This window comes from Physella acuta, unplaced genomic scaffold (genome assembly GCF_028476545.2).
Source record: "Physella acuta isolate Inbredline_101_S28 unplaced genomic scaffold, ASM2847654v3 ptg001283l, whole genome shotgun sequence".
Lineage (NCBI taxonomy): Eukaryota > Metazoa > Mollusca > Gastropoda > Physidae > Physella > Physella acuta.
In genome coordinates this window covers 544,822-570,175 of record NW_026732798.1, presented here as the reverse complement: position 1 = coordinate 570,175, position 25,354 = coordinate 544,822, and the positions used below count along the sequence as shown (strand labels likewise).

The 25,354-nt window shown below is 30.9% G+C and overlaps 1 protein-coding gene across 2 annotated transcripts; it reads right to left on the bottom strand.

Annotated features, from left to right (window-relative positions):
- Positions 1–1,225: 1,225 nt before the first annotated feature.
- Positions 1,226–22,698, bottom strand: LOC131958008 (attractin-like protein 1). Of its 2 annotated transcripts, none has more exons than XM_059322886.1 (28): positions 22,450–22,698; positions 18,694–18,897; positions 18,321–18,443; positions 18,010–18,188; positions 17,345–17,516; positions 15,328–15,418; positions 14,783–14,996; positions 14,355–14,538; positions 13,894–14,048; positions 13,692–13,785; positions 13,441–13,505; positions 13,209–13,322; positions 12,709–12,833; positions 12,338–12,455; positions 12,034–12,219; positions 11,627–11,836; positions 11,358–11,432; positions 11,112–11,177; positions 10,655–10,748; positions 10,248–10,303; positions 9,810–9,904; positions 9,553–9,622; positions 9,304–9,455; positions 8,354–8,412; positions 6,260–6,338; positions 5,767–5,901; positions 5,505–5,658; positions 1,226–5,047 (listed from the first exon to the last, which is right to left on the bottom strand). In XM_059322886.1, exons 2-28 carry the CDS (start codon positions 18,798–18,800, stop codon positions 4,953–4,955), a joined length of 3,267 nt encoding a protein of 1,088 aa, XP_059178869.1. In that variant the 5' UTR covers positions 18,801–18,897; positions 22,450–22,698; the 3' UTR covers positions 1,226–4,952. The 2 variants fall into 2 exon arrangements, with proteins under 2 accessions (XP_059178869.1, XP_059178870.1); XM_059322887.1 differs by lacking the exon at positions 8,354–8,412 and adding an exon at positions 7,707–7,765.
- Positions 22,699–25,354: the final 2,656 nt, after the last annotated feature.

The window sequence follows — 25,354 nt, the reverse complement described above, 5'->3', positions numbered from 1 at the left end:
TAACTGCTTTAATAAATAGTATGAAAAAAAAAACCTAAGTAGCTCACTACGTCTAGAGTCTAGATGCTGGGCTTTATAACATAAGCAGAGGTTCCTTTTAAATGTTCGAGTTCGAGTAGCGATTACTATGTATAAATAAAAGCCAAGTGATCCTCAACTCACATACAATTTAATTTTTTTTTTGGCTTAGTCTAGATCTACCAGTCGGCACCCACAGAAACCCACACATAGGAAACCCGTGCTATAAGCTTAGGTGGAGGGGTCATCCATAAATGATGTCACGCTTTTTTCGGCCGATTTTTACCTCCCCCCCCCCCTCCCCTCCGTGACAATCGTCACAAAAAAGCCAGATCCCCCTGCCTAAAATGACGTCACACACCTCAGCCCACAACCCCCTCAAAATAGCAGTTGAATTTTCTTAAAACATCGATAAGTATTCCATAAGGGGTCGTCCATAAATGACGTCACACTCGTGGGGGGGGGGGGGGGGTTCCGTAATTTTGTGACGGTGTGTGATGAGGGGGAGGGGGGGTCAGATGGTGTGACTTCACTTTTCTAACATTGTTTTTTATAATGCAAAAGTGTGACGTCACACCATCTGAGGCCCCTCATCACACACCGTCACAAAATTACGGGTAGAGGTCTGACATTTTGTGACGGTGTATGGTGATGGGAAGAAAGGGGGAGGAGTAGTATCATTTAAATTTGTTGTGGTTTATAGATGAACCCCAAAATGGAAATTTGGTGTTTGGTAAACATCTGTCAATCATAATGAATCAAATGAATGCCCTTAGAATTTAGATTCTGGTAAGGGGGGGGGGGGTGGGGGACGGACTAAAAATTTGGGGGGGGGGGGGGGGGCAATTACTGTTGAAAGGACATATTTTTTATATAAATTCCATTTCGTTTGGGGGGAGGGGGGTGGCGGTAGTAGTAGCATAGTGCTGACCACTTCATAAGTCACGGTAATAGAAATAGGTGAACTCTTCTTCACCTGCCCCTTAGACCACCTGGTTCAAAAATAGAATTTACATTACATTTAAGCTCTTATTAGAACATGAAGAAGTGTTGTGAATAAAGAGATTCTTGCCAATCCGTGTTGACACTAGTAACTATGAATAGGTGGTCTTCAGTTTGAAAATTTTAAATAAAGATGTTAAAACAATTCAGTATGATAGATTTGATAATCATTAATTAGATATGAAAAAAAATAACTCAATGCACATTGAATGAGATAATCTTTTTATTAACATTATCAAGGCCTATAGATGACAAATTTAGAAACTTAAGCATTCCAAAACTTTCACTTCTTTAGAGACTTGTGTATAGTACAATATATATTTATATATTTAAATATATACATGACATATTTTTTGAATCAATGGCACTTCATAGGAATGAGTAATGACATTACCAAAAAAACACCTGCAATTATTATAAAACGACATCTGAAACCTGTATTACACATTAGGTAGTTATATGAAACTTTACAGTTGATGTATAACAAATGTACATATCTTTTTAAAAAAGTAACACTAATCACATCACAGCACACAATAGTATTGCGACACCAATTTACATTTATTTTAAATTTAGGCCTAGGATATCTTACAGTAATACAGAGAAATTTATATACACTTTTAAAATTAAAAACAAAATTGTCATTCAGAAAGTTAAATATAAAAACTTATGGATTTAAACTTTGAAGTTAGACCTCGTGCAACATAAATTAATAATGACACCTGGATATTATTTTAGGTCTTATTGTTATATCGACATAATGTTCATGATAAAAAAATTGTCATGTGAAGTCAAATCATGGTAAATTAGTAGATATTTTGAAATATAAGTATTTAATTATTTCTTTTAATATTATAAAATCCAACTTCACAAATGTAAACAGGCTGTTGATATTTTAAAATCATTTGCATTTAAGTGAGCAGTAATACAAAAATATAATTCATGGAAATATTCATTTTATAACGATACTTTCCATTCTATATTTTATTTTTACATATTCTTTGCTCCTGTGTGAGCACAATTGAAAACTTCACAGAGGGAGTGTATGCCCAGTTGACTATAATTTCTTCTTACAAATGTCAGGCACCTACTCAAGCAGGTGGAGCATAAGGCACCAAGAAATGTTAGCACCACACCACTTAGTCCTCTGTAAATTAATTTTGAATCTTGTTTTTCATCTATCAACTCTGGAATATCTGTCTAGTTAGTATTTACACAGGGAAGAAGAAAATTTGAAGATGACAATGGCTTGAGACAAAACTCCATCTTTCAAGGAGAAAAGTGTCCTTTGTTTCAAGTAACATCTCTAAACAGTCTGTCTTTTCACTTCTTTATAAAATGGAATGTTACAATTACAAATATACTTTTCCTTATATTAACAAAATTAAAGACACCACTAAATTCCATAAATTGTCACGGTTTAGATTATCCTCCAGAAAAGTCTAAAAACAATGTAACACTTATAAACAACTTCATTCTCTGATAAAATAGTACAAGCTGTAATAATTAACTTATTTTTTTCTATTCACCTTTATACAAGGTTATGTTTGAACTTACTAAGTCAGAATTAAAATGTGCCAGTCATATGAAAGTATTTTCTGATGTAAATGTAACATTGTGTACATTTTAACTTAGTAGGACTTTATAATTAAGGGTGGTTAACATTCAAATAACAATGTTATCAGAAGTCAAGTTTAATTTTATCTTTTTACCAGAGTAACATTAATTTCTACTATTTTTAGTAAATGTAAATACAAGATACAACAGTAACATTTTTCTATGTACACTTTCATTATAAAATATAATGTAATCACAATAAAGAGTGTACCAGTGGTTATTACAAATAGGGGTGTGCTCTTAAGTAATCTAGTTTGAATTTGAAAAAAAAATTGCAATTTTTGTTTAAATTTTTTTTAATTATGCCAAAAATATAAAGTACAAAAAAAAGTTTTAATAATCCTGAAAATAAAACTGCACACATAGATTGAAAAACCAAAGACAAAAAATTATTTATAGGTAATAATAAAAAATTAATAGGGTAAATCATGAAAGACATTGAATAATTTAAACAAAAAAATAAAGTCACATAACTGAACAAACACTAAAAATCTACAAGTATTAATATTATAAATACATTTCTGGATATGTTTTTATAACTTATTAGATGAATTGTAAACTATGTTTTGAAAAAAAAAGAACTAGGCAGTTTGACAAAGTCTTTAAACGTTTAACTTTTTTGCCCTGAACTTCTCTCTCAGTCTCGTAGATTTTATTCATGTATAATAAAAAGCCATAAAAGTAAATTTATCCAATTTCATGACTGTTTTAGAATCTATATAGCAAACTGTCCAGATAAACAGGGGAGGAATAGCTTACCAGTACCCATATGTATTCAACAAAATATTTTGTAGTTTGTACTACAAAATAGTTGGAGTAGCTTAGAACCTGCACCACCCAAGATAATAACTCTACAGGAAACTATAAAAGATGACAGAATAAATGCAGATCTACAGAAATATAATACATAACAAATTTACACAAGTATATATCTACAAATCTCATTTTAAATGTGTATACATTACAATGTTAAATTAATTCTTCCTCATCACTGTAAACAGGCAACAACAAGAAAATGATTATACAAATTTGTTTCTTGATGGAACCAGTTTTGAAATTTTACTAAACTTTTTACTTTACAAATCCTGGAAACATGTAGAAGGTTAAAAGGATATTGCTCCATTAAATATAACTAGGACTGCCTCAATTTCACTTTTAGTTACTGTTCTGTGTTCATCATACAACACTAAATCAACAGAACATCAGTTAAACTAAAAACTATTTCATAAAATGATAGAATACCAAAACCAACATTTTTTCACACATTGGTTCTGAAATCGATAGATTTGTGTTGGTTCACATTTCAATTTTGAACTATCTTGAATTGTGCATTAAATTATATCACTCTTAGATAGTTTATTGGGCAATGTTAAACATTTTTACAAATTTTAAAATACAATGAACTATTGTAGAATTTGAGATTCAAATATTAAATCATATTTAGATATGATGACAATCATATTACAATTTGAATAATGATTAAAGAGATAAAATAAACAAAAATGAATTTTCTTAACTATTTGTGTAAAACTTTACACAGTACTAAATATATCCTCTCTATTCCTTAACTATAATTTTAATTTGAATATATAACCAATAAGTACTAGCTGTTTTTAGATAACCAAAAATTGACAAATATCACACTGTAAATTTTTTAAAAAGCTTCAATAAAAAACATTCTTTCCTGGTGATTGATGGAAACATAAATATAATTGGTTATTTAAGTTATTTTTTGACTAAACATGGATTAATGCCTAATAAAAAAAAAAATCTTAACTAATATGGAAAAATATAAATCGGCCAATGATGATAATTTCCGCATAACTAGTTAAGAGTATTTGTATTAAAACAAATATTTAAGAATACAATTGCGATGAAAGACAACAAAATAAAACATTGTTTTTGAGAGTAATTATCTAAATTAAATTGCTGTTTTTAATTATTTAAATACAATATAAATGAACCATCAAGTTTAAAAAAAAATTCTGTATGAATATCGTCGAAAGGTAATTTATTCCCAGCATGATACAAATTTTGAAGCCACACATTTTTTTCGGTGAATTTAAATACAATCAGTAAATGTTAAACAAGGTTTTCTGAGTCAAATTGTTTAGACTGTGCTGGTTTTACAATTATAAATACATAAATAAAGATAAAAAAAAAATAATTTTTTGCAATCTAAATTAATGGTAAACTGCTTTCAACAAACAAAAAAGGATTCATGTATTTAATGGTAAATAGATCAACTTAAAGTTGCATATTTACAATAGAACATATAACATCACATAAGTCATTCACTATTTAAATAAAATAATCTAAGCACAAGTATCTGGATGGTAATAATTTACATTTTTTCTCATTTTCAGTTTATCACCTTTGGCATGTTCAAGACTCTGTTTTCTGTTAGAACCTGTGTGATTTTTAAAAGGATATTTTTTAAAATTAGAAATAAAAACTATACAAAATTTATATGGCTGCTTGATCTGATACTAAACTACACAGAGCAACTTTAAAATGGTTTTGTTTTATTTATCTCTTTTTACGTGAGCAACATTTTAATCTCAAATTAGTCATAGTTTAGTTGCAGTTTTATAAGCAGATTTTGTAAACATAAAAATGTAATTAAAATGCATTTATTAAAAAATTACTCTAACTCTAATTGTTGGAAAATATTAAGCTTATCTAATTGTAGGTATATATTAAGCTTATTATGAGTATTAGAAACTGTCAAAGTTTATTTGAGAATAAAACTGTTTTAGATTAGGTTCAAATTCCAAACCCTAATTAAAATGAATATAAATAGTACTTCTAATTTTTAGAAAAGTAAAATATCAATGAAACAATTAAGAAGAGAAAGAAATACTTGCCCATAGAAACTAAAGCGCTTCCAACTGCAAGACCAGACTGACCACTAGGTGCAAATTCTGCATCCCCAGTTGGAAGCTGGATAAGCAGAGTCAATATTGCCGCTTTATGGTCAGCTAATGGCTCGATGGATATCGCAGAGGGTTTATTTATCATCTGATAATAGAAGATCATTTTCAAATTTAAAAAGTCAAAATATAGTATTTAAATTTCACATGTGACAATACACGATAATATGAACAGAAAAAATTCTAATGAACTCACTTTTTTCCTCCTTCTTAGAACTGAGTCCAAATGATCTTTTTTATCAACTACAGCAGGATTAGATTTTCTTTCCACCTCTACTGAGATGGATGAAAAAGGCCTACTAGCCATCTGTTGCATCTCAACAATCATTTGCTGAAACAAAATATAGTGTCCATGACAATGGTAAAAAAAACTCTTTAACACATAAAACCTTTTATACAGTGCAATATACTGTAGACTGAGTAATTTTCATCAAATCTCCCAACTACAAAGCAGACAGGAGGGGATGTCGTAACATTCTTTGGGATTGTATAACTAGTATTTCCAAATCATTATAGAGATGGTAGGACAAGGTTCATAAACTAAACTCTACTAGAGCAAATTGAGTCAACTAGTCTCGCTTTTAAATCATTTAAGTAGTGTATGTATAAATGCATTTAATATCATCCTAAATAAATGCCACATGTATTTTAGATGCATTCTGTAATGAAGAAATATTAAAGGCACATACCTGTCTTCTTCTGTAGCTATCATACTTGTGTTTGATCTTCCATAATGCAGCAGCGATGAGAAGTAAAGACAGAAAACAGCTGAAAAGATTGAAAAATTGTTAAGAATTAAAACAATCAATCAATATCACCAATTATTTTCAAGTAAAGTTAATCATTTCTATTCATTTTGATACATTTGTTAATCTAGTAAAATGTTTCTAAACTTATACGGAAGTATAAAAATTATTTTTTGTGTGTATATTTCAAGAATAAAAGCTGAGTTAATTTACCAATTGTTTTGTTAATAAACAACTTATAATGATTAAAAACTTGAATATGTTACAGCTTATCTTTTAATCTTTAAAATTTCAGAAACTTGCTTAACCATTGTAAAAGCATTTTTTTAAAAAAATGTAGATATATTTAAAGAAAAGGAAGTAAAATGCATACTTTAGTCTCTAAAATTAATGACTAACTTTACTTTTGCACTGTTAATTTTAATTTCATCGTCATTTTATGTCCAAATAGATACATTGCAAAGGAAAATATTCATTATGAAATTAAATTACTGCAAGGTTTCCTTCAACAGAAAAAAATCTAGATGGTGTAAGACTAAGGTGAGGTAACATTTCAAGATGTATCAGGATAAGCCGAATGCTAAATATTTAAGTGCACAATAGTTTATAGAGCAATGTATTTCCACAGATTATAGAATTTATTGCTTTGTTTAAAATCAGTGGATCACTAGTATTTTTCTATTTGAAAAGTTTCCAAACATTTTAACGACTTTTTGTTTATAAATAAATTGCATGACATGGTTTAAAAGTTTTGTAAATTCTAAGGAAAACTAGATCTAAATAGATTGATTTACAAACATAAACCTAAAGGCATGTTTAATAAACAGGTGAGATTAAAAAACAAACAAGTGAATTCATGCTAAACAAGAAAAAAGAAGTTGACTTCAAGGAAATGTGCATACAAGGTGAGATAAGAAAACTAATGTATTCAACATTCAAGATTTGAAAACACAATACCAAAGTGTTCATACAGTTAGGTGCAAACAACATTTTATTTAAGCTACAGTACACATGCCATTTTATAATAGTTTTTTTTATACTGTTAATAAACTAATATATTCACATGTACATGTGCAATATATATATATCACATACAAATGGACCGATAAAAATAAAATAATTATTTATTTTAAAACATAATAAACAATAAACTTCAATTTTAAATGTTTCTGCAAATAAATAAAACTTTTTTTAAAAATTTTTGATTAGATCAAGAATCCAAAATAAAAAACTTTGTTTTTAGAAATGAAGAATGTAATTTATAGCTGAAGGTTGGCAAATGTTTTTCTTTAAAAAACATAATGAAATGATAAATGAAGAAAATAATTTCATCTTAGAGTTAATTTGTTTTCATTCATAAAGTTAAAACTTATTTTCAAAACAGACTTACCTAAAGAAAATAATAAAAAACTTAAGCAGATTGATTTTTTCCGGCTGAACAAAAGATATCTGTAAAAAGATCATAAACGGATGAACATAGGACATGCATTGATGTTAGTGACAGGCAGCTATCATTGCAGCATGGCCAAGCATCAGAAGTCAGGATCTGCTCGTAACAAAATAGGGCTTTACTAACGCTGCCAGCAGTTTTGCTAAATATAAATTGTTTTCTTCCTTTATTTCATGTATTCATAATTTAATCTTAGGAATACTAAATATATTATGAATTGAATTTGATTAAAAAGCAAAATATAATTGAAATTTCAAAGTTAAACTGGCAGCATTGGTAGGAAAATAAAAAAATACAGAAATCCCTGTTCAAGCCTTTTGATTTATTGCATGTGGCTAGGTGGCAAAGCTCAGAGTTTTTGGTTAAAGGATTCAAGGTAATAAAGGTCAAAGGATTAAAAAAAAGGTTCGGCTATCTAAATAGTGGACATCTAAATGTTGTACATTTATCAGTTTGTAGGGAAGCCCACACCCACATGCAGTAAATCAATATCCATGCCACAATACTGATAAAAATCACAACAGTTATATGGGGGAGAAAAGGTTTGGATAAACCTTCTAAAAACGTTCATTTCTCCCATTACATACCTAAAAAATGTTACAAAAAAGTGAACTAGATCTATTTTTGGAAACTGCGAGAATGAAATCTGAAATATTGAGAAATGCCATGAGCAAAATTACAATGTGTTGGTGGTTATGTCAACCACATTTGGACCCTGAGAAATCTTTATTTTGTGTATGAAGAAGATAAAACTGCTTTCAGTTTTCTATAACCACACTGACAGTATAAGTTTTGAGTAGGGTGAAATTTGGATATAACAAAAAAACCCAAGGCACATTTTTTTTTCTATGCAAACTCTTAAAATTAACATATCAGAATTTTGCTTAATAAATCAAGTAATTTTCAGTGTGGTACCTGGCAATTAGCCAAAGCTATGCAGGTGTATAGTAAACTATCTATCAACTGCACTTTACACTAACAAACATGGTGTAGACTCTGGCCCCAGAAAGCCATAGAGTAAAATTGTATATGGGGCTTGTGTTGGAGACCACTTGTGCTATTGCATTAAGTACAAAGAAAAAGATATCAACACCATATTATCTAACTCTACCAATAAACTCTTAGGCTGTCAGATATTAACAGTTCACATGAATATATGAGTGTGGGTGATCAATAAAAATTAGAATTGTTTGAATAATCATAGAAATACAAAACTATTACGTGTCAATAAAATAGAAATATACAAGAAGTTACTGTTTATAGATTTTTAAAAGAACAATTGACAAAATTATCAAATTAATGTTTAAATACTAATAATTTTATTTTTATTTCACTAATGAAATGATCACATTCTGACATTGCAGAGTTTCACAAAACATTTCTAACCTAAATATTTTATGATACAAAAAAATTAATATAAATAAATGCATAATGGCGCCCCAAAATTGTCCCCCCCCCCCCTCCCCCCCAAGGAGAAGAGGAAATACAACACATAAATTTTTAAAAACAATAAATGAGTTATTAAAAAATATATTACCTGTAATGTAAATGGTGTCTTGAAATTGTACACGTACACATAAAAAGTAGTATTTTCTTTCCCACCAAATCCATGATTCTTGTGTTCAAACTTAGTGCGAATATACTGACATGGCTTCAAGCTAGTATATTCCTTCTCTTCTTGTGACAATTCTAAAGGCACACACAAATTTTGTAAGCATATTTTGAATTTAATAGCTCTAACTTGTTCTAAAACTTATTCCAACCAAAAGAAATATACTACTCTTACTTGTTTTGTATGTAATATTAACATAAGCAAAAGTGGTACAGTTCAATGTGAAATCAACATCTCTATCACTCTGAAAACAAAGGTTATAAAAAAAGTGAAAACAGTTTTAATGCAGCTTTGTCATGTCTATCAAATTGGTGTGATATAAAAAAAAAGTGGTATGTGATATAAATTTCAGAAATCAGTGTAAATACAATTGGGTTAAGCTCACTACTTTTGTTGTAATACTTATCAAGTAAAATGCTATTAAAACTTACAGAGAGTGGAGTATTCAGAAAATTAATCTGAGTATAGTTTATGTCGTCTTTCTTAGACAGATTAAAAGTGTACTGATAATCTGTGTTTAATTGGTCTGAAATATAAATAAATAATTAAATAGTATCACTTTAGTATAAATATCATAACAGTATAAATTCTTCTTTTGATCTGGGTATTAGTATCATTAAATAAAAAATTATACTTCACAAAACAATTAAGTTTTATGACTAGTTATGTTGCTGCTAGCTGATGCATAATTTCTGGTAACATTCAAATACTGAAAATATATGCCATCTTGCAATGTCATAAGGTTTGTCAGTTTTATCATTTTGGCACCTACATAAAGTGTGTTTATAATTTTAAGACACAGGCCAAAATAAATGTCAAAGTAATTCTAATCATTCAACTCTGCTTTAAAACTTAAACTGACTACTCACAGTAACAAGTTCCTCCATCTTTAGGATTCCCAGAGTACTTGTTACTATCATCACACCTGTTAAATAAATATAAAGTCATAATGACACAGCTAAATAATACTTGCTTAGGAAACTAAACTAGCCTACATTGTACACACATACTTTCTTAGGCAAAAATTAGAATATGCTTTGTATTAACTTCATAACTTAAAAGACATTTTTTGTAGATCTGTTTATTTAACCAAAACTTACTTGTTTGATTGTCATAAAATTTTTATTCATTAATTATAAAGTTAAAACCATAACAAAAAAGTTAAAACCATAATAAAGTATTACCATTTCTTTCTAAACAAGAACTAAACTATAGAAATTGAAAATTTTGACTAAATATGTAAACAGCCAACACTGCCATTGAATCAATATCTTACCTTTCACAAAACTTTCCAGTTACACCCCTCGTCCGACAGAAGCAATCACCAGACACGTTATTACAACTATCAGCCTGGCCATTGCAAGAACAGGCTGGTGAGCAAATAAAACATTTTCTAAATTAAAACACCAAATACAAATGCATAGAGTACATTTACTTACACATTTGAAACTAAAACTTCAAAGAAATTAATTATTTTGTCAATTATTTTTGTACAATTTAGAGTAAATAATATTTTGGGGTAAAAAGTCCTTGGTGTCTCGCACAGCCTATTTACATGAGTCATAAAAAAATGTTAGTATTTTTCTATTTTTTACGCTAACACAACATCTTATCAACATGCTTCTATTGTTTGTTTTACTTCAATGTTAAAACTGTTACATCAATAATATACCCTTTAAATCTATAAAAGACCTATAATGAAGCACACTTGATAAACAGTATAAATTACATACGTTTACACTGGCCTCCATTTTGTGGATTGCCATAAAAGCCATCAGCACAGTATTCACATTGGGAACCTACATTTTAATATATAAAAGCTAATTACAATATGCATTTTATGCCAAAATGAAAAAATAAAAACAAACACAACATAATCATCTAGTTAGTGAAATGTAGTTACATACTAAGGTCAGTCTACTTGAAAAAAATGTAAGGTAGGTTGATTTTAAAAACTAAGCAAAATAGAAGTTATTTACCAGCAGTATTATGTTCACAGTTGATACAAATACTTGTTTCATTGTAGCATTTTGAGTGACCATTGCATTGACAAACTGTGATAAATGATAAAATATAAACAATAGTGCAGATAGTCTAGACTTTCTTAACTTTATTTGATACTAAAACAGGTGATGTGTAAGATTAAAATCTTTTTGGCTATAGAGATCAATAATTGAAAATGAATTAGATTGATTGACAGCACTAAAAGTAAGCAATATGAATCTTATTCAAATTTACTTATATTTACCTGGGCAGGTGTTGAAATACCAATTCTTTCCATTCTGTCCAGGGCATTTGCCAATGGCAGGTATGGCTTTTCCTGATATGATTTTAATGGGTCCTGACATGCCACCTTCAAAGCAGACTCCAATACCCGTCTCTGTTTCATTATTACACCAGCCACACTTGGGATTGCTCTGACACTCTGAGCAAGTCTTCTGTTGAGAGCAGCTGCTTGCTAGCAAAGATACAAAACAAACCATTGTCCTTTCATGCTTTTACTCACTGTTAAGAAAAATATTTTACTCTGCATTGATTTTACTTTCCTACTGAAATTATACCATACTGATATAGTACCTTACAATAATAATAAAAAATATAATGGTTAATACAAAAAACATTTGAAATACTGAAAGATACAAATTGTTAATTTACCAAGACAAGATGTCTGTTTTGTTGTCCAGTCCATACACTGTCCGTAGTGGAATGATACTAGATATGAATTGGTATCAATGCACTGATCTAGGTTGCTGCACCACATACAGTTGACATTGGTACAGTTATCACATGAATGGTATTCACTGCAAGCTTTCTGGGTGCACTCACGTTTTGTATCAGTAGCTGAGTAACAAAAACATTTTCTTAAAAACAAGACTAAGAAAAAGCATATTCTTGATTGTGATAATGTACAAACAGTTATTTATAGCAAATAAATAACAATTTTACTAAATTAACCTACCTTTTAAAGGAACACACACACTTGAGCTCCAAATACACATATCATTCTCTTGGCATGATTTACAGTTGTGGAAGAAACTACACACATCTCTTTCATAGCCTGTGCAGTTTTGAGAGTCCTAGAAATAACATATACAGAATGATTCAACCACTAAAATGTGTATTAGTCTTTTAGTAGTCTGTTAAACAGTTTCACGCTTACCTTCCAAGTTAATTATAGAATATTTTAGAAATCAGTGTTAAAAAAACATTTAGATTAGGTCTTAAGGTGCATGAACACCTATCTGCCATTTAATTGTTTAAAAGTTTGTAGAGAATTTAGAAAACATAAAAAAATCATTATGGAAAGACACAAAGATGAGAATAGTTTACCTGGCTGCAGTTTAAACTGATTGAACTATTTGCAAGGCACAAGTTCCCACACCACTGACAATCACTAGTAGATGCATTGTTGCAGGACTGACAGGTATTGTATCCAGCACATGACTCATTTGGATCTGAGTAAAAGGTATGAGTGCAAACAATTATACTTTTACAAAATTAAGGACTTTGTGCACAAACTTCTGGTTGGAAACTGTTTATAACGAAGTATTGTTTTCTATACTGGATATTAAATATAACATACTGTTTCAATTTTTTTTAAAATGAGATTGTTGTTAAAAAAATAAAGTGTTTAAAATGTAGTTACAAACTTTTTATTAACCAGCACTAAGCTGGGTAGTGTGTAGTTTCATGTAATTAATACTGACAACTAGGTAATAAACTTAAAACAGTCCTATTCACCGTGAGGAGACAAAAAAAGTTGAAATAGAAAGGATGGAAGAGAAATGGAAAAGTATATGCAGAGTCAAGTAATAAGTTCTCAAACAAACCTTTTGAAGTACAGCTGGGTGTTAAATCTTCTGTACAACTACCATTTAGCCACATACACTTTATCCCAGGGATAACCCTCTCACATTTGGTCTGGTCTAATAAACTACAAGTACCTGAAAATAAAAAATAAATAAAATGACACTTTAAAACTTTTCAGTCTAAAATTTCTTATGGCCAAACTTAGAATTTTACTCTCAGATAATCTCAATACTGGAAATAAACACTACTCACCAGCATATATCTTATACAAGTCTTTCTTGGGTAGAGAGTTGAATCCTCCAAACATGTATATGATACTGATTTTGAAAAATGAGTTTGTATAAGCATTATATAAAATTAAAATCCAGAAGAAAATATGAAATTTTCAGTAGTAGCAAAACATCACATTTGCAACATACTGAAAAATTTCTTCTATTGTAAAGATGCTATGTCTGCTAATGATTTTAAAAATAAAGCAAGCTTAAAAATTATTAAAATCTTACTTGTTAAGAGACACCATGGCTTGGCCAAAGCGATCAAAATGTTCTAATTCAGCATCCAAGCTAGCAGCTGGAACTGTGTGCCAAACATTACAATCTGCACAAGAGAACACGATTAATTAATACAACTGATAACTAATTAAGACTAATTGAGAGTTTTTAGAATTATTTATACTACTGTAACAAATAATGTAGCAGAAAATACCTATATCATAGATCATGAAATCTGACGCAAAACATTTAGCTTGGACGCCTTGACGTGTATCATTATGCCTGTTTCCCCCAAACGTTATTATCAGACCATTCATGATTGCAGCTGAGTGGAGGTAGCGTGGAGTGCCACTGTTATGTAAATTAAACCTGAAAAAAAAATATACTAAGTGTTTAAATTGGAAAATAGCATAGACAATTAATACAGCCTTAAGACAAATCAGGTGAAAAACTTAACTACTTAAGATTCAACTCAAATTACATTATTATATTTGTAGGCCTATTAGTGGAATGGTTTTTAAATTTCATATAGCAGCAAGCCCACCTCAATGGTTTGAATAAAAAATAAAAAATCAATGATGTATTTAACATAGAATTATTGTTCCTTATTCCAATTATTTTACTTTTTGAAGTTTTAAAAGTTTATGAACACAAATTAATGGGAAATATGTTTACCATTCTCTGGCTGTTGGATCATATCGATAAAGCTTATCTGTTTGATTGTTTGCATTGCCAGTATTGGAGTGATATCCACCATACACATATATCTTTGAACTCTTTTCATCATAGACACTTATGTGGCCATAACCACCCTGCACAAGACTGCCTGCTGTTTTGACAGTTGTCCAATTTCCTGTCTCTGAAAGACAAAATAAAAACAAATTAAAAAAGGTGTGTGTTTTTTTTTTAAAACAATGTAATATTTAATAGCACCCCTCATTAATTTATTTTTAGAAATTACTTTAAAAACCATAGTGTTAAATTAATTAAATACTAAGTTTTTCCTATCTATAATACATTCTTTAACGTATAATAAAAAAATTTAAATATCACTTTTTGTTTAACAAAAATAATATGCCAGAGAGCAAAATAACATGACTTACCAAAACTGTACTCTAAAACATCATTAGAGTACCCATAATCACTGCTGTATCCAAAAACAACGATCATAATATCATTAACAATATGGGCGGTGTGTCCTGTAATGTTCCTTGGACCAGATGACAAAGGCTCCCAGGTGTTGTTAGTTATATCAAACCTCCAAAAGTCTCTTGTTATCTCAATACCATGGGAGCCTCCATACAAATAAAAGGCATTCTGTTGAGTTACAGAAATATAATTGAACATATGGATAAGGTAAATAAAAAAAAAGTACAACCATGCTAATATTAATATAGTCTGAATTTATTTAAAAAGATGTTAGAAGGGTTTTACTAAAATACAATAAAAAATAATTCTTTTCTGTTTATAGGATGGCATAGATTAACATAAGAGTTCAATTCATGAGATAGGGATAGTAAAAGCAGTTGGATAGAGCATTGAATCAATTATGATATGAAGAATTTCTGAAGTTACTTTTGTCTCTGCTCAAATCAGTTTCTATAAATAACTTGTTTAGTTACTGTCTATTTAAAATTTAAAAAATAACCTTGTAGAAGACCGTTGAATGACCATATCTTGGCCATGGGTAAGGTTTTGTATCAGGAATTAAAGTCCATTGATTGTTATTAGTATTAAACCTGAGAAGAAACAATAAAAATCATTAGTACACCTAAACAAATAAATAATGTTCAATTATGCCAAAAAATATCTTGAGATAAAAATTGTAAATTTGTTCTAAAATTATTTAGGGAAATTTGATGCCCAATTCATATACAATGTATGCTGTATAAATTCAAGAGTAATAGTTTTTTTACATGATAAATATTTTTACAGTTATGCATACAGCAGGGATGTGACCAGACCAGGAAAAAAAATTAGGAAATTTTTTTCGGATAATAACTCAGTATGTTTTATCTACTTTTTATCGCAGTTAAGCAGCTTCATACTGTTACTGTACTAATAAATTGTTTTATGAAGTTAATATTTTAAATACAAGAAGTTTATGTTACTCTAAAATAACATTGAAAGTCTTGTCTAATTGCAATTTAATGTTTACCTTATAAACAACTTTTTTTAAAATTACAATGTAACAAAAGTAGCAATTAAGTTTTATTTTACCATTAATCTAATTTAAACTGTAGGCCTACTAATCTAGTGTAGATTCTAGATGTACTCCTGTTTTCAATTTTTAAATAGGGGGCCTAATGCCTTATATATTCTTTTAAAGATTGGATTGGCAAAAATATTTGTCTTCAACTGTAAAGAGCCTAGATTAAGATTAGTTATAATATGAACGTTTTAGGTTCATGTGATGGAAAAACGAAATGGACCAGGTTAGCTAAATTAGAGTTAATCATTTTGATAGCCAAGCCACATCGATATTTATGTTTTTTTGGAATAGCTGTAAATTGTTAGGGGTCATCCACGTTTTTTGACGATATTTACCTCCCCTCTGTCCTACAAAAGCCAGACCCCCCTCCCCCCCATAATGACATCACACCTCAGAGCCACCCCCCTCTCCTCGAATTGAATTTTTTTTAAACATCGATTTTTTTTCTAAAATATTGACTGAGGTAGGCAAACATAGGGGATTTTATTCAATTTCTATGTTTTACAACAGTTTTCTAAAACGCGTAATAGCTGCTAAAATGCAGTTGTTTCTAACATTACTTTTTTTAAATGCAAAAATATGACGTTACACTATCTTACGAGTGTGACATTATTTATGGAAGACCCCTTATTAAAAATATAAAAACAGTCTGAACGTATTTTTTCTTCCACAAACAAGACACGGTCGTAAGTCACATTGAGTTTAGTATTTTTTTAAATCTCTAGGCCTACGAAGCATACCTATTGCAGGAACAGCTATTTGAAATTGACTGTGACGTCATTCCCCCCCCCCCCCCCACAAGCAGTACCGAACACGTACTTGGGGTCAAGGTGAGGTCACAAGACACCGTTGCTACGAGGTGGGGCGGGCTAGTCTTATCCTCATAGTCACCTTTTGCAAGAATTTCAATATTAATTTGAGATTGCGAAATAAAATAGAATCAGAGAGAAACTCTAGATTTAGGCTGGTTAAAATTAAGTCCGCCGAAATTCCGAATCTTAATCTACATTTAATCTTGATCTAGCACCGTCAGACCTAGCGCAATCGACAAGAAATGCGCATATTCGAGTGTCCGTTTGACCTAAGTATAGTACAGTAGTTGTCGATTTAAATTTAAATACGTATAAGTGGAATGAGCATATGGGCCCTTTCCGTAGAAGATATTTCCGTTTTTTTTCCTAATTTTTAAAACTTGGTAAAAAATCGACAAAACTTGAAAGTCGGCAGAAAATTTCGGCAAAAATTAAATCAGCGGAGGAAAAACGCAACTGAAACGGAAAAATCGGATTTCCGCTAAAATTCGGAAAAGTCACATCCCTGATACAGATTCATCATTATATTAGTTATTTTATGTATTATTTTTAAGCACAAACCACTGCTGGTGTAATTATTTTAAGACTAAACAAGTTAAAACTTTGCTCTTGATACAATATTATACTTATATAAACATTACCTAAAGATGTTGTTATCAAGATTATCATCTCCAAATTTGTATCCACCAAACACCCACAGATTGTTTTTGTCATCAGTAACAAATGCCACAGAAGCTCTGCCAGTCAAATTTTTGTGCTCACTGTTGATCAACTCAACATTGAGATCACTATTGTTTCTTTCACAATATTTACCTGAAATTAATCATACAATCAGTGGCTAGAAATATTGAATACTAATTGTTAATAGACATATTTTATGTGATCCTTTTTAACAAACTTTAAATTACACAACAATTTCTATTTTTATAAATTCTTAATACCCATGATAAACACACCCAACAGAAAATGATGTTGCATGAATGATTGAAGCTATAAACATTTTTGTGTTTTTTTAACAATTTTAGCTAATGTTTCCCAATATTATAATAATAGTAACTTTATCTTAATTCAAAAACAACACCTTATTATGATAACTTATAAATGCAATTAAAGTAGATACATAAAAATATCAACACTAAATGATTTTAAATTAGTTTTGTTGATGAGCTCTGAATCACTATATGTTCACACTATCTTTAATATTCTAGTGATATTAACCTCTACCATAATGTTGGACAAATGTGTAAAAAAAAAACTTGTCAAAAAGTAATTTAATGTTCAAATGTTTCAGTCAGCTTACACTAACCTTTAAAGCCTGGTTGGCAGACACAAGTTTCATTCAGACAAGAGCCATGATTAGAGCAGTTGTTAGGACACTCTACTTTGATATTTTCACATTGCGGGCCAACCCAGCCTTGGATGCATGAGCAAGTATTATTGACACATATACTATGATCTGGACATGGTGACGCACAAGGAACAGTGCTGAAAATTTAAAAAGAAAACTTTTGTAAAACGTAAATTGAGCATTACTTAATTAAAAATATGTATTTGATTAACAAAAAACCATTTATTCTCAAGGTATTTACTTTCGATAATGAAAAAAAATCGACTTACAATTTATATGAAATGTTGAAGCCAGGTAATGTCAATGCTGCATCACTATAAAAATGAATGAAGACATATTTTCCAGTCAACTGGAACTTCATATGAGGCTTGTTTTTTCCTAAAAGGATTCCACTGCAAAATATAGAGAGATTATGTGGCGGGGAAAACATTTAATTCATGAAATTAGTATTGTAAAAGAACAATTAAGTCAGTGAACCAAATATAAAACAAAAGCATGTGGGTGCACTGAAAAGTTACTAATTTAATTAATTATCAGTAAATTATTTTTAAAAAAGGTTATTATATTACAGCACTACTTATTGTACTGTACAATAAATATTTTAACTATAATAGCTATACACAGATTTTAGTAACATATTACCTATAAACTGCAACCACTGGAGCAAATGCAGAATCTCCATTATGAATGTATAAATGATCCCAAACACATTCTGTGGCAAATTCATTTACAATCAGCTCAACCTGCATGCCTTCTTTATCAGCTATTAAAAGCCAGCTGCAGGAAGTCTCCTTTGAATAATTAGCAGATCCATCATGTATAACCCCTTCAAGTCCTGGGGCGAGACTGAAAATTAATTTTTATAATTACCATAAATTACCTTAGTATTTATGGATGCCAAGTGGACATGGTTGATACCAACAAAAATATAGCATGTATTATAAAAATATTCCTTACTAGTTCTCTGCATTTGCAAAAATTATTAAAGCTAAACATTACAGACATTTTTTACAATATTAAATTTCTACATGATTACGCCTAAATGTTAATATTTTTTAAAGTGAAAAAATAAGAAAAGAAACTATTTCTTTAGCTGTGATAGTATTAAAAAACATGTGTAAAAATATTTATAACAGCAAGCTATCCAAAGCACTTAAGAATATAAAACTAACTGTTCTTTTTAAGACAAAACAGTAAAGCTGGTAGGCACTAAATTGTGTTAAATAGATTTCATGAGTACAGTACGGATGCTTCTACCATTATATCTTTTTATTATAATAATTATACAACTCTTTTTATTTCCTACTTTTTAGTATTTAAAGCTAGATCTATACGTATAAGATTAAGAGTAAGTTTATATTTGAGTTTTAAAAAAAAGTACCATATTTTTTTTCCAAATGTTCTTACTTATTTAGGCTAAAAACCAGCATGACTAAAAAACCTGTGCCATAAGTATTTAAAACCTAATTAGTTATTATAAATTACAATTATCTGCCTTTTATTACTACCTATGATCTCTTATCAGTTTTAAATAAACAGCACACCTGCTAATCTCCTATTAAGTTAATCTTTGAACTTCAGTTGTTTTATATCCCCTTTTATTAGTGAATCAGTGAATGTAGTAATCTTTAAAATCTTATGACTTATTTAATATCTAATTAAACTGAAAATGAGGTATGTCTACTTTTGCATTGTAATTTGGGAAAGTTTAGAAGTAATCACTGTATTAGAAAAGGGTGAAAACAAAGTTACAAAACTTATTCACAGACATTGTTCTCTAAGAAAAAAAATTGTAAATAATTATTAACAACAATCAACAAACTGTGTGTTATGTAAAAACTGTAAGTTACTTCACAACACTAACTACAATTCACTAAGACTAAGACACTAGCCAATCTGGTAGCCATTAACTAATCCACTAGTCTAGTAAAATTTAACGTAGGAGAGTTGTGCAAGTAATTTATTTTTATCTTACCAGAGCCATAAATATAACAAGACAGTTACAAGTATATAACAACTTAACAAGGGTCATAAATATTATTAAACGACATACACACATGAATCCTCTGCTTATCTCTACATCTGATTATTACCACTGGTGACTCTATCTATAGGCCTATTTAAAATTATTTCAAACTTCACAGTAAATATGATTAAAATTAGTAAACTTTCAATTCCAGGTCCCCAGTAGATATGCTTAATCCCAGTTGGAATTAATATTAAAAATAGTGAAAGTGACAAAATAACATTGCACAGTGGGGTTGGGTGGAATCGTTTTTGACCATCGGGAGATTTTTTTTATACCAGTGTCCGATATAATCTTCTTTAAAAAGGGGTTTTAGGTTACTGGTAGGTAGTTAACTAAAACACACATGGCTTGATAATGTTAATGCTAACCCTATCCCTAACCTGAAACCTAGTTCTTACCCGTACCCTATTTTCTAACCATAAAATAAGTTGAGATTTCAATACTACTAACAACCTAACACACCTATTTTTGGTAGTCTATTATCTTCAATCATCCATGTATCCAAGTCTAAAAATAAGATGATTAGGCCTACTGAAGTAAGAGAGTGTTTATAACTAACGTAGTTAATTACAAATAACTCTCAGAAGGCTATTCGTAGTTAGCTATTTTTAGTCGACCAATCAAATTTATTTTTAAATTTATTGTTCGAGTGGCCAAGTGGTTATGTATCAGATAGCTTGCTTTCGCCGCATGGGATCTATTCCTTTTGGCTCTGAGGTTTTATTTTGCTTTTTTACTTTGACTTTATTAGGCTTAGGGTTGAGGTTAAGTTTAGGGTTAAGCATTATGGTTAGAGATAGGCATTAGGGTTATGGGTTAGGCATTAGGAGTAGGTATTAGGGTTCAGTGTTTGTGATAAGATTAGATACAAACTTAACCGCCTTGCAATTGTGAGTTTCGTACTATACCCGTTGCCATGAATATCTTAATTGTCACACGAATAAAGCACATTCAACATTCCAAATTTGGATTTTTCTCAAGTTTTGACAAGTAAATTATCAAAAACTAAAACAAAACATCATAAAGAAATAAGCCCAATGTTTTCCTAACGTTTTTCAATTTGTGTGTTTTGGTTGTGTTTTATAATAAAATACGCTTAACTGGAGGTGAACGTGAAGAGGGGAGTAAAATACGCTAAAATAGAGTTTTACCCTCATCTGTATCTATGTGCAAGTGCTACTTAAAGTAAGTATTAGTAATTAGTTAATAAGAAGGGCAAAGTAAAAATAATAAATAATAACTTTAGTAGGCCTAGGCCTATACACTAGGCCCTATTCATCAAGTATTCAATAATTCCTAGACTGTCCTAGATTAGAAGTAGAAGACTGAAGGCCATACCAATGGCAATAAGCCATTGATAAAGGCCAAGGCTATTCCCAGCCGGTTGGGAATAGCCGTATTGGGGCTATTCCCAGCCGACTGTGAATAGCCCCAATACGGCTATTCACAGTCGGCTGTCATTTCATACTATACGACTGTGAATAATATCTTAAAATAATATAGGCTAAGCATTTATTGTGACTGGGGAGTGAGGTATAGATTAAGAGAGCAGTGCTATTTTTATTTTGTTATATTTTTATAAAAAAGTTATTACCGTTAAAGTTTAGTTTAACTTTTAGGCTCATATCAGACATATCTGCTACAGGCTACGTAGGTCATAGATGATTAGATGATCAATTATACACTCTAAATCTATACACTAGAATAATAGATCTAGTAATTTTTAAATAAATAATACTAATTAAGCATCAGTTTATTTGTTTGTTCACATTGCTATTCAACTATCAATTACCATTAAAAATTCACATTATCACATAGATCTAGAATAAATATCAGGTGAAATAGGATGTCCTTTTTCATCAGCTATTATTCAGTTTCCATCACACTTTGTTTTTTTTTCTCTTAGCAAAAATCTACGGGACAGGCCTTTTTTTTTTGCTGATATGCCAACAATTACGTCACAAACGAAAAAAAAATTAACAAAAACAACCCTTCCATGAGTAACTCAAGTAGAATCTAGAGATCTAATTGTGAAAAAAATATTTTGATAAAATTATGAGGTATAGGCCTACATCAAGGGTCAGACCATTTGGCATTTGTTGGATTTGAACCCCCACCTTCTGGCATGACAGCCTCTCCCTATGACCACTCGACCACACATCTTCATGCCCAGTTAGGTATTTTTAACATTAAATCTATAAAAAACGGTCACGACTGTGAATAGCCCCAATACGGCTATTCACAGCCGGCTGTGAATAGACACTTCGATTGATAAATGCCAAATGGCCTAGTCAAATAATAGATTAATAGATCTACAAATTATGTCTGCTGTTAAATGGCCAAGTTCAGCTACTTGATGAGTTTGTTACCTAATTCTGCCTTTGCACTCATTGCAGAGTACTCCACTCCAGCCAGCCAGACAAACGCAGGTTGTGTCATTTAAACACTTGCCTTGATCACATTCAGAGCAAATTTTAGAACAATGGACAGAAAACCCAACTAAAATGATTGAAAAGATCCACAATGTTTTGTTGAAATAAGTCCCAATAGTTGGTCGAACTGAAACAACTAGTCTTTTCCGTTTGTATCTACTGCTAAAATTCGACGGACCACCCTCATCCGCCATTTTGAACATAAATTTACTGCAGTGTATATAGCTATAAATAGATTTCGTGGTAGCTATATTACGGTCTATAAACAAACACGAAACCAACTTCCTAGTTTACAATTTTTCGAACTTTAGCCAGTCTACACTTTTTTATTGAAAAAAAAAAAAAAAAAAAAAACCGTTAAGGTCTATACTATAGTTAACCATAACATCCTGTCTACTCTTTTAAACACAGAATCTGAAATTTAAAAAAAAATGCAGGATTCTTATAAATCATATTTTTGTATTACGTTTAGTCGTGTCAAAGCTTCTTTATTTACTTTTCTGTTGGGTAATTAGTAATTTAGTTTCTTCCTGGCATCTCTTAGGGGAGTGAAAGCTCCCCCCCCCCCCCCCAAAAAAAAAAGGAATAGAGAAAAATTAATATTGAAAATATAAAGATGTCCGTCCCCCCCCCCCCCTCAAAGAAACCTTATTTTGGTGATTAGTGTGCGTGATTTAAATGGGGTAGTAGAAGAAACTAGTGGGTTTTTTTTTTTAAATTATAAATCAAGCACCAACAAAAATACGAGGGGTATTTTTATGCGCGAGTACGCTAATTATTCGGCATTTTGTTTCGAAATCGAATTAATAACTAAATCAAATGGCGTGAGCAAATTTTTAGCCATTCATTTGGATAAATGAGTAGTACGGAGTAGTATGGCTTTTTATTGCATCAGGGCAGAGGCGTCACTTGTGGGGGTGCGGGGTACGTACCGCACAGGTGACAAGATTTGGGGATATAACTGAAAAAGGCAAAGTATACATAAAATATGATTTTTTACCCAGTTAAAATTAACAAATAAATAGAGTTAAATTTTTTTTTAAAATAAAAGTTTACACCTTCGGAAGAGGGAGGGGGGGGGTGATTGGCAAAAGACGGAAACGCGTTTATCGAGTTGGATAAATTACTGATACTATAACCTTTTCGCTGACACCTGTAATGTGTTTGCTGACACAAAATGTAATGTTCTTCTTCTCTTCTTTTTCTTGCTCTCACTCTCAGTCACATACGATAAAAATGATGAAAAAAAAGTTGGCTTCTGCAAATCTTTATTCTGACTGCGAACAGTATCTTTCTTGACCGGGAATTGTCTGTGTAGCACGCATCTAAAAAGACTATAGCTGCATAAATTACTGGCTATATAATATATATATATATATATATATATATATATATATATATATATATATATATATATATATATATATATATATATATATATATATATATATATATATATATATATATATATATGGCCTAAGGTAAAAACTTGTCAGACAAGGGTGCATCTCACCTGTCGTCTTTTTGGTGGTAATAGACTAGATTATTATGAGAAGAGCCACTGAGGACATGCCAAGAGGAATTGTTTGGAAACTTACCATCCACTTGTAAGACTGAGACTTTGCTGAAGACTTAGCTCTACTCTCACATGCCCAAAAAGACATTTAAGCAAAAACCACAAAAATAGAGCAAATTGCTAAAGGTGTTGGGCTAAGGGGTCATCCATAAATGAAGTCACGCTTTTTTTGACGATTTTTACTCCCCCCCCCCCTCCACTCCGTCAGACGTCGTGACAAAAAGCCAGACCCCCTTAAAATGATGTCGCACATCAGCCTACAAACCCCCTCAAAATTGCTGTTCAATTTTTCTTAAAACATCGATATTTTTCTAAAATCTTGTCAGAACTCTGTCAACATAGAGTATTTTGATGAAATCCTATTACAATTTATTAAAACCGTTTTATAAAACGCGAAAATACGACACGTTTTCTAACATTTTGTTTTACTTTCTCGTATAAACGAAGTATAGAGAAAGTCTTGTAATCGTGCAAAAAATAATAATCGAGATTTTTGCAAATCTCGACGTTTTATACCTCCCTGAGTCAGAAAAACATAATTTTGCAATTTTGTCCTTATGTATGTGTGTTTGTGTGTGTGTGTGTGTGCGTGTGTGTAAACACGATAACTTGAGTACCTTTACAGCTACGTTGATGAAATTTCAAATATAATTATTTTATCAAAATCGTAGATCCGTATCAATTTTTGAGCGATTTCCGATAACCGTAAGTGGTACTTTTTCTACTTTGAATTTTTCAAAAGCCTATAACTTGAGTACTATTTCAGATAGATAAATGAAATTTCACATGTAAGTCAAAGATCTAATCTTCTACCTTCTATCAAATTTTGAGTAATTTCCGTTGACCGGAAGTAGTAATTTACGCTATTTCCGATTTCTCAAAAAACTAATGTAAATATATAAAACGAGAAAAATGGCCCGTTGAGGAAGGGTACAACGGGCGCTAGGCTGATAGTGCTGTCTCTTTTCTCTAAACTAAAACCAACCCACAACCCCCCACCCCCACCACCACACACCACCCCCACCACCCCACCCCCCCCACCCCCACACACAGCCCCCCAACCCCACCCCGCCCCCAAAAAAAAACATGTCTACCGTCCCATTCAACGAAATATAATTATATACTTTTTCCAGTGTCCGCCCCCTCCCCGAAAATTCTACCCCCGCCCCCGAAAATTTCAAGTACCCCCACCCCTCTCCGGGGAGGAAAAAGTCTGAAAGAAACACTGGTGTCGCGCTTAGCCACTACCCGAAGAATTGCATTAAA